The 10,000-nt window shown below is 49.0% G+C and overlaps 2 protein-coding genes across 8 annotated transcripts in view; both read left to right on the top strand.

The window, feature by feature from the left end:
* Nucleotides 1–2,959, top strand: part of glsl (glutaminase like) — a 6,313-nt gene extending 3,354 nt beyond the window's left edge. The window contains exons 10-21 of the mRNA XM_076171214.1: nt 17–180; nt 299–357; nt 460–504; nt 609–667; nt 802–868; nt 936–986; nt 1,116–1,292; nt 1,415–1,546; nt 1,766–1,858; nt 1,944–2,005; nt 2,159–2,299; nt 2,459–2,959. Coding sequence (XP_076027329.1) covers nt 17–180; nt 299–357; nt 460–504; nt 609–667; nt 802–868; nt 936–986; nt 1,116–1,292; nt 1,415–1,546; nt 1,766–1,858; nt 1,944–2,005; nt 2,159–2,299; nt 2,459–2,537 — 1,129 coding nt within the window. The 3' untranslated portion in view covers nt 2,538–2,959. The remainder of the gene's footprint in view (nt 1–16; nt 181–298; nt 358–459; nt 505–608; nt 668–801; nt 869–935; nt 987–1,115; nt 1,293–1,414; nt 1,547–1,765; nt 1,859–1,943; nt 2,006–2,158; nt 2,300–2,458) is intronic.
* Nucleotides 2,960–4,119: 1,160 nt separating this feature from the next.
* Nucleotides 4,120–10,000, top strand: part of prr5l (proline rich 5 like) — a 9,982-nt gene continuing 4,101 nt past the window's right edge. For 2 of the 7 annotated variants that reach the window (XM_076136910.1, XM_076136918.1), the window contains exons 1-4: nt 4,120–4,308; nt 7,203–7,333; nt 9,027–9,107; nt 9,402–9,450. In XM_076136910.1, coding sequence (XP_075993025.1) covers nt 7,212–7,333; nt 9,027–9,107; nt 9,402–9,450 — 252 coding nt within the window. In that variant the 5' untranslated portion in view covers nt 4,120–4,308; nt 7,203–7,211. Of the gene's footprint in view, nt 4,309–4,340; nt 4,516–6,688; nt 6,956–7,199; nt 7,334–9,026; nt 9,108–9,401; nt 9,451–10,000 lie in introns of those variants that run through there. The other 5 variants (XM_076136873.1, XM_076172117.1, XM_076136889.1 and 2 more) reach the window with 5 other exon arrangements.

Genomic DNA, 10,000 nt, shown 5'->3' with positions numbered 1-10,000 from the left:
TCTGTCTGTCTGTCAGGCTGTCTCTGGGTGACTGGGCCGGCCCTCTGGTTCTGGGCGAGGCGTCCTGGCCCCTGGTCTACGGTGTGGCTGTGGACCTGCTGGGCTCTGACCTGGTCCACAGATACGTGGGTCTGGAGGAGTACAGCAGATACGACTCAGCCTTCACCCTCACTAAGACAGGTGCTCCCTCCTTCCTTCTTCTCATGAAGGCCCAAACAGAGAAACGGACCGGAAACATGATTAAAAAGATGAAACCCTGAGCAGTAGAGGGCAGTAACACACACGCTTCTCTCAACAGGGATTCCTCACAGTCCACTGACCGAGACTGGAGCCATCGTCACCACGTCTCTACTGCAGGTGACTCACTTCTGTACTTCCTTCCTTCCTTCTTTTCCTTCCTTCCTTGCTTTTCCTGCTGACGATGACACCACTTCTGATGTTGTGTTTGTGTGTCTGTAGCTGGCAGGGAGGTTGTGTGCAGAGGAAGAGGAGAAGTATGACTCAGTAAGTGAAGCAGAAGACAGTCTGGAGAAATGATGAAGAGCATGAATGAAGAAGAGCTTCTTAGATGAACTGACCACAACTCTGTTTGTTTGTTTGATCTGCAGGTGCTGAACGTCATCAGAAGGCTCTGCAACAAAGAGCACGCCAACCTGAACTGCACCAGGTACACACACACACACACACACACACACACACACACACACACACACACACACACACACACACACACACACACACAGATAGAGAGAGAGACATGTATCTCTCTGATCCTAACTTGACCTTTGCGTTGACCTTCAGCTATCACAGTGGCTCTCAGTCCAGTGTGCGGCTTCATGCTCTGAGCTTCTACCTGCAGGAGAAAAAGGTAAACAAAGCTCTGTTTCACTTCCTCTTCCTTTTCCTCCTCCTCTGTCTAACCTGCTGTGCTTCAGTGTTTTCCAGAGAAAGTGGACATTAGCGCTGCGTTGGATCTCATGCTGCAGGTACGACGCCTCCATCCCCCAAACACTACATCCCATAATGTCTATGCAGAGATGGTTTATGTGCCAGACAACCTGCAGAATACTAAAATAAAGGAATAAGAAGTTAAACCCTGTCTGTGTGTGTGCCAGTGCTCCTGCACAGAGGTCACCTGTGAGTCAGGAGCGGCCATGGCTGCGTCCTTGGCCAATGGGGGCCTCTGCCCGCTGTCAGGTGACCAGGTGCTGTCGCCAGGGGCAACACGCAGTATGCTGTCCATGATGCAGGTGGCAGGGATGAAGGATTACTCCACAACCTTCCACTACAAGGTTCACAACACGTCTTTGTTTTAGTTTTAGTTGTTTAAAAGGGGGGGGGCTTACCGTGTGTTTCCTGTTGGGACGCCGCTGTCCCAAGTGGCAGAGACATGTCATTGTCTCATGTGTTGCAGACGTCTGTCCCGGCCGTGTCCAGCAGTCACGGCTCCCTGCTGGCTGTGGTCCCTGGAGTCTTGGGGCTGATGGCGTTCTCTCCTGAGCCCGACGCCTCTGGAAACCCCTGGAGAGGCGTCCACTTCTGCCAGGTCACTGCCCCGAATGAAAGGGATTGGGTCTTTACATTTATCTTAGGGGTCTGAAATGCAAAATATCACAAAAACAAGTTTTAAAGTCGCACTTTTAATTTGATATTAGCTTTGTTGTCTTTGTTCTTATTCTTACTCCTGCACACAATCTTCACATGTAAATCAATGTCAAACATGCAAGAAATTAAATCAACACAAACTGTTTATATTATATTCCAGGAGCTGATTTCCACGTTTCAGCTGCACAGTTTTGACATCAGGACTCCGTTCCGGCAGGTTTTGGCCTACAGACAGTGGAAAACTGAATCAGAGGTAAAGTCCTGATCCTCCTGATCCCAGACCTGTACCCCCCAGTGTTCCATTTCAAAGTCTCCTTATCTCCTTGTCTCCTCCACAGGGATACCAGATCATGAACGTCCTGCTGGCGGCGCTTAAAGGAGACGTCGGCTCGCTCAGACGGTAAACTCACATCAATCAGCACTCGCTAACTATGAGAAGACAATTCTTCAATCGAGATAGTTCCTGATTTTTTAAACACAAAAGGACAAATGATGAAGGTGAGAAACACTTCTGTCAGTCTGAGCTGATGAGCTCGTCTGTGGTTGTCTGCAGGTACTTCCTGTCCGGAGTGGATGTCAATGCTGTCGACTACGACGGCCGGTCCGCTCTACACGTGGCGGCTGCCGAGGGTCAAACAGAGGTCATCCGCTTCCTGTTAGAGAACAGTGGAGCAAACCCTGCCCTCAAAGACAGGTGAGCAGTGAGACAGCAGGAAGTCTGAGGCATCGGGACGCCAAGCTGCTGTTTGCATCCTGACAAGTTTCACCCAAATGCAATTATAAGTAAGAATCAATCAAGAAGACAGATTGAAGTGAAGGACAGCAGTTTGATGAAGGTTTGTTCCTCCACCAGATGGGGGAGCTCTCCTCTGCAGGAGGCCAGGAGGCACAACAAGGAAGCTGCGGTTCAGCTGCTGCAGGGAAACATCTGACCTGCTTCAGTAAGATGGAGTGACTGAGCTTCAGGTGGCAGGAAGCTGAAGTCCTATGCACTGAGAACATCAACATGCCAATCACACTAACTTCTGTTATGTCTAAATTTAAATCTCACGCCAACTGCTGGACCTGCTGGCTTTTGTGAGCTTTTATTCTGAAAAGGATCCTTTTATAATCAAGAGTTGTCAGAGTAAATGAGTCGTTGAGTGAAGCAGATTTCTTACATAATAAATGAATTAAACATCCAAACTGTTTGATTCTAACCTGTTGCTATTTGTGTTGTGCTGCTTTTTTTGTTGTAACTAAATTTGTCCATCAGGTGGCGCTGTAACGCTGCAGTTTAAGATGATAAATAGTTCAACCAATGAGGGTTAAGTGATACATTCTTCTTTTACTCCTTCATAGTTCTGAAATAAACTCTGACTTTACTGAATCAGCAGCAGCGTCGCGTTCTTCTATCTCTTAAACTCTTAAACTCTTGAACTTCTCATTCTTCATTGTTGTTGTTATTGTAACTTCCCCTCATGAATATTCATTATATTTAGTGTTATAAGCCAATCATATTGCAAAGGGCGGGGCCTCACACCTCGACTGCGTTAAGTTGGAAAATTGATCCGACCGATACCGGAAATTTCAAATTTAAAGTGTAGAAATTTGTCCACGCAAAACACGCAACCGCTCACACTTACAGCAGATAGAAAAAAGAGTGAGGAGTGCAGTTTGGTGCCACGTTTCCTGCTTAACCAGAATATCAGATGACTGCTGAGTACAGAAGTAGAAGCAGAACACTGAGGCTGAGGCTGAAACGGTGAATTTATTCCTGTAACAGCGGCTCAGCCTCTCTTAAAGCACAGAGGAGGTCTGCCAAACCAAGACATCGCCCTGTAATTACTGTTTACTGTACACAGGACTCTGAACCGAACACGGCACATTCACCACACGCTCTGGAAGAAACTCAATACTTCTGTTCAACCAAAAGCAGCAACACTTCCATTAAACCAAGAGATTACATTTCTGATGCCGGGAAAAAAAAACCCCAGACAGTCTGAAGACTGAGTCTGTGTGTTGACACAAGCTCCCACTAAATACAGTAAATACATCCAGTTAACTGAACTAAATAACCATTGCATCACTGTTCCAGTAAACGATTTGGTTCCTGCTGCATCATCAGCGTGAAACAACCAAATGTGCAAATGCAAATGTTTCAACAAAAGCTCCCCAAATATGAGAGGTGATAATATGCAAATGCAGCCAGTATGCATGCATGTCCAACACACACACAGGCTCAAAGAAAACCTCATATCAGAGTGCATGACTGACATTACTAACATGTTACTTTACTAACGTTTTACTTTATAAGCTTCATGGGGTCAAGACTCAGAAGCTTTATTGTCTGTCACAGTGTAATTCAACAGTAGAGGGCATGAACTGGATGAACTGGTAATCTTTCTCGCAAGATTCTATGTTTGACAGTGACGACATTGTTCTGACAGATTGGGTAGGAATGTTTTATTTTGAAATCCTGGCAGGAAGCGAGCCGTTAGTCGTTCATCTAACTTGACCGTTCGGTCCCGCAGCCTGTTGAACAAACCGAGACGCGGCGGCAAAGAACAGAGGAGCGAGTGGCCGCGGCGCAGCATGAGAGCCGAAGATGAAGATGATGAAGAGCTGAAGTGCTTTCGCTGCCCCGGTCTGCGCCTGTAAGGACGCGGAGACGCGCTCATCCAGCCGCGGAGGAGCAGGAGCGACTTTGGAGCGAGATCACAGGTAAAAAAACACGAATCTGTTACAATCTGAAGTCCGTGAAGCGGCGGAACGTGAACGCAACAAGTTTATAAAGAACCGCGACAGAATGAGAAGCGAACAGAAGCGGAACGGGAAGTTTGTGTGTGAGATAAACATGGAAATGAAGTAAAGTGAGCGGAACACGTGGAGGATCAGACAGAGCAGCAGCTGGAGGAGGAACATCTCCAGGTGAGGAGAAGGAGCGGAGACCTGCAGGTGACCCGGTCTTGACACGCCTACAGGTCACAGCCCGGGTTAGACCTGACACACACACACACACACACCTGTGCCTCAGAGCTGCAGCACCTACACTCAATGTGTGGAGAGGAACACATGGACACCTTCACCTGCACTCAGATGAACTTTGACCTCTGCTGTGATTTGGATCATAGTTCAGATGTTCTTCACGCTGCCTCCCTGACACAGATGATCAGATACACACATTTACTCTACATACCTACAGAATCTCTCTCTCTCTCTCACTCTCTCTCTCTCTCTCTCTCTCTCTCTCTCTCTCTCTCTCTCTCTCAGCCTGTAGTAATTGCATTAGTCTCTCTGAGTCCTTTCTCATGACAGGGGGCTCGTGTTGGAGGATTAGCTCGCATGCAAACACAAATAGAATCGACCCAAACCGCCTCAGCTAAAGCAAACTTCACCCTCACATCACTGGAGGCATCAGTGAAAGGCATTCTGGGTAATCTGGGTATGAATCAAACAGTTCTGTTCACACGTTTAAATCAGCATCGTCTCAAAACTCAGCTTTTTTTACGAATAATCTACAGATAGTTTTTTTTCGATAGCTTCCTGTTTACTGCTCCACCTTATAACAGTTGGTTTGTGGTATGAAAGTGTTTGGATGCCACAGGTGTGGTGATGTGACCTGACACACACACACACACACACACACACACGAACACACACACACACACACACACACACACTGTGGTTGTGTGTGGGGCAGGGGGGTGTTTGACCTTTTTTTGATGACTACTTTTGGCGTGTGCCAGATGGGTTGCCACGGTAACTGTGACACACATGGTGACAGGTTAATGCCCACTTCTACTTTTGCAGAGCAAAAGGTGAGACAGTTGTGAACCGACTCCTATGATGTAAATGTGTGTGTGTGTCTGTGGGTGTGTGTGTGCGTGTCATGACCAGACCATGCCAAGGACCACAGGTTGTGTGTGGGAACAGCAGCATGTGTGCACAGTTCACCACATGGAGCGTTCACAGCATTTGGTGGCATTTAGCCCTCTGCCAACACACGCACACACACACACACACACACACACACACACACACACACACACACACACACACACACACACACACACACACACACACACACACACACACACACACTCTTCCTCCCACAGTTGTCTCAGTGTCATCTCTCTGTTTTATAATTATTTTACAACATAATGTAATTGTATTGAAGTGTCTCATGAATATGGAGCAGCTCATTAACAGTCAGGGTTTGAGAGAGAGAGAGAAAGAGACAGGCGGACGTGCAGAGAGACAGACAGCTCCTGGAGAGTTTCTGGAGCAGATGAAAGGTTCCTCTCCCTCTCTGCGTGTTGCCTTTCTAGAGAGAAATCAGTATTTCGGGCCGTCCCTGGCTTTGGCAGGACGCAGACAAATAAACAATTGTGTATTTGTCTCGCTCCCCCGTCCGTCTCCCCCCTCCTCCCTCCCCCCTGAGGCTGTGATCTCAGGAGACGGCACAGACAGGGCCTGGGGGAGGAAACACACGGGGCTGAGGAGATCCAGTCTGACACCAGGGGGTCCTGGGTGGTGACCTGGGGTGGGGGGGGGCGTCCGTCCGTCTGCTAAATGAAGACGCACTGAATGATTTTAAGTTTGAAAGCTTTGATTCAACTGTGGAGGGAAGGTGTGTGTGTGTGTGTGTGTGTGTGTGTGTGTGTGTGTGTGTGTGTGTGTGTGTGAAGCAGTGGATCCTGAGCTGTCACAGCCGAGTTTCCAGTGTAAACAAACTTACTTGAACTCTGAGTGTCTAAACAGCTGTTGTACTTGATTATTGATTATTGGTTGAGAGTGAGGTCAGGATCAGTAAGAGGCTATGCAGTCTGACATCAGAGAGCTGAGGACGGATCTGGAGGATAAACGTCTTCAAACAGCTCGTATAAAGAAGAAGAGTCCTGTCCCTAAACTCACTGAGTCTGAGTCAGAGTCAGAGTCAGAGTCAGAGTCTCTGCTGCGCTCACGTCAGGGACACAAACCCACAGAGTCAAACGTGTCTCAGACAGTAAACCGTCTCCAGGTCGACACGGGAAGTCCCTCAGGTGGCGTGTTCACGTGTTCAGAGCAGAGCGAGCCTGAAGGGACGCCTGTGGTTCCTGAACGGCGAGGCGGAGTGAGACGGGTCAGCGCCGTGCGGCAGGAAGCTGAGGTTTGGAGAACGTCGATGTTTTGGAGTTTCTAAATGAATCAGACGCTGCTGCAGAGACGCCACAGGGCTCCAACCTGCTGTCAACAGGAAGTGACATCTGCACTTCCTGTTGTCAGGGGCTGCGTCTGTGTGTCGACCTGGTTAGGACGTACCTGAGCACTTCCTCTCTGAGCTCACAGGTCAGGATGCTTCAGAGGAGACAAGGAGCATCTCATTACCGTGTGTGTGTGTGTGTGTGTGTGTGTGTGTGTGTGTGTGTGTGTGTGTGTGTGTGTGTGTGTGTGTGTGTGTGTGTGTGTGTGTGTGTGTGTGTGTGTGTGTGTGTGTGTGTGTGTGTGTGTGTGTGTGTGTGTGTGTGTGTGTGTGTGTGTGTGTGTGTGTGTGCGTGTGTGTGTGTGTGTGTATGTGTGTGTGTGGGAGAGACTGACTCCACTGTCTTGTTCTCTTCCTTCTTTCTGCCCAGCAGCCAGGGTGCATGATGGGATCTTTCCGGCGCCCCAGGCCTCGCTTCATGAGCTCTCCGGTTCTATCGGACCTCGCTCGTTTCCACGCCAGCTCGCCGTCCCTCCAGCTCTCCAACGCCAGCGTCTGGAACAGGTGAGTCCTCCTACACTGAGTCCTGCTGTCCTGAAGGGAAGGAAACAAAGTATGGAGCACATTAAAGCTTTTAAAGACGTCGTCCCTCACGATGCATGGCGGTGCTGTGACACTGTCGGCTGTGATGGCGACGGCGTTCCCCTGACCCGGGACTCATTTCCCACCGACAGAGAGACACAGAATCTAAATGAGAGAGCATGAGCTGATCCGATCCAGAGCGACTCACAAGCCTGTCTGTCTGCATAACAGCACACAGACAGATACCATCATGTGTGTCAGCCTCAGACGTCAGAGGAGGTGAGGTGTTATGAGCCCACACAGCTTAAAGGCCGCGTATAGGAGGGAAACAGCGCCATCATACAGGAACGAAGCCACTAACATTCAAAAGTCAATCTGATCTGATGCACGGGTCAACAAAGTAAAGCTTCTTAAGACGAATCAGGCTGAAGGACGAAGACCTGCTGTGACGCCGAAGCTCCGTCTGAGGTTCTATAGATCTTGGCCCTGGCTCAGGTCCTGCCTGGCCCCAGTAAAGCCCCCCAGGATGGTCTGAGGCCTCCAGTCACTCATCCCGTTTCCTGCTGTGAGCAGGAAGAGTCCACGCCGCCCGGCAGGATGTTTGGGCGGAAGTGGAGGTGGCAGCAGGCAGCAGGCCCACGTCCTGTCACCCAGCTGAGTCAGAGACCAGCACACACACACACACACACACACACACACACACACATAAATTTCAAGAAATAACTCGACTTCAATAATCAAGTTTAGAAAGAACCGCGACAGAATGAGAAGCGAACAGAAGCGCAGATCTGCCGGAACGGGAAGTTTGTGTGTGAGATAAATCTGGAAATGAAGTAAAGTGAGCGGAACACGTGGAGGATCAGACAGAGCAGCAGCTGGAGGAGGAACATCTCCAGGTGAGGAGAAGGTGCGGAGACCTGCAGGTGACCCGGTCTGGACACGCCCACAGGTCACAGCCCGGGTTAGACCTGACACACACACACACACACACACACACCTGTGCCTCAGAGCTGCAGCACCTACACTCAATGTGTGGAGAGGAACATATGGACACCTTCACCTGCACTCAGATGAACTTTGACCTCTGCTGTGATTTGGATCATAGTTCAGATGTTCTTCACGCTGCCTCCCTGACACAGATGATCAGATACACACATTTACTCTACATACCTACAGGATCTCTCTCTCTCTCTCTCTCTCTCTCTCTCTCTCTCTCTCTCTCTCTCTCTCTCTCTCTCTCTCTCTCTCTCTCTCTCTCTCTCTCTCTCTCTCTCTCCTTCTCCTTTAATACTTTGACATTTCTAGCCCTAAACCCTAGAGTTTGTGTTTCCTGCTCCCCAGCTCAGATCAAAGCAGGGACGTGTCTCCTGTGTCTGTCTCCTCTGTGTGTCTCCTCTCTCCTCATCCCCTCAGTGGACTCCAGCTTTTCATTAAACTTTGGTCCTTCAAGTTATTAATGTGATTAAGAGCTTTAGGGTAAACCTGAGTTGACCTTTTTACTCTGGATTCCTCCCTCCCTCTGTGTGTGTGTGTGTGTGTGTGTGTGTGTGTTTGTGTGTTTTAAACTTACCCAGGATCACAGCTCTGTCATCTCTTGTCTTATAAACTCCGACTCTCTCTCAGTGTTGATACCTTGACCTTTGACCCTTTCCCTGTATTCCTCTGTGTGTCTCAGCGTCCAGTCGGCTGTGATGAAGGTGTTCCAGGGAGGACCTCTGCAGGCCAACGAGCTCTTCACCCTGAACGAGAGCATCAGGTGATTAACCCTTTCTGTCTGATGATGATGATGATGATGATGATGGTGAGGATGCGTTCAGGGGTAACGGGCTGCGTCCAAAATGTGTCCTTCAGTTCAGTCACGTCTGCTGCGTGCGTCCATTGCAGACTCAGAAGGCAACAATGTATACGTGTGTGTGTGTGCATGTGCATGTGCATGAGCCTGTGTGTGTGTGTGTGTGTGCATGTGCATGAGCCTGTGTGTGTGTGTGTGTGTTCAGTGAGGAACGTTATCACTGACAGACCCCCTGTTTCCTGTTCCTTGTCCTTGCAGGTGGCTCCTGAAGACTGAAATGGGCTCCTTCATCACCGACTACTTCCAGGTATTTTCCTCTTTATTGACTCAAATCTGGAAGCAGACTTCCGGGTTCCCTGTGTGTGAACAGGAAGCGTGCAGTGTGTTTACATGAGCGCTCATCCTTCAGCTGTAAGGAGAAGCAAGGGAATAACCGGATCACACCTGATGATGATGATGATGATGATGATGAAGGTTAAAGTCAGACGCAGCGTAACTCCATTATGAGGACCATGACACTGACCACACACACACACACACACACACACACACACACACACACACACACACACACACACACACACACACACACACACATTAGATTTAGCTTTGAAAGGCAAATGAGTGCAGATGAAGGAGGAGTTTTGCGGGGAACATGAAGGTTGCCTGTTAGATTCCCGGACCTGCAGGAGGATTTGTACTGGGAAAGAATGGAATAGAATAAAGAATCAAAGGGAAAAGAATGAAACAAATAATAACAAAAGAGGGGGAGGAGCCAACAGAACAGGGTAGAGCCGAAGTTAGGAGCTAAACGTCCATGGAACCTGGTGGGCAGGTGTGTGTGTGTGTCTGTGTGT

The sequence above is a fragment of the Genypterus blacodes genome, unplaced genomic scaffold (assembly GCF_046128005.1).
Source record: "Genypterus blacodes isolate CSIRO-AG114 ecotype Tasmania unplaced genomic scaffold, CSIRO-AGI_Gbla_v1 ptg000015l_1, whole genome shotgun sequence".
Classification (NCBI taxonomy): Eukaryota; Metazoa; Chordata; class Actinopteri; order Ophidiiformes; family Ophidiidae; genus Genypterus; species Genypterus blacodes.
The sequence above is the reverse complement of the archived record's forward strand: the minus strand, read 5'-3'. Positions and strand labels throughout refer to the sequence as shown.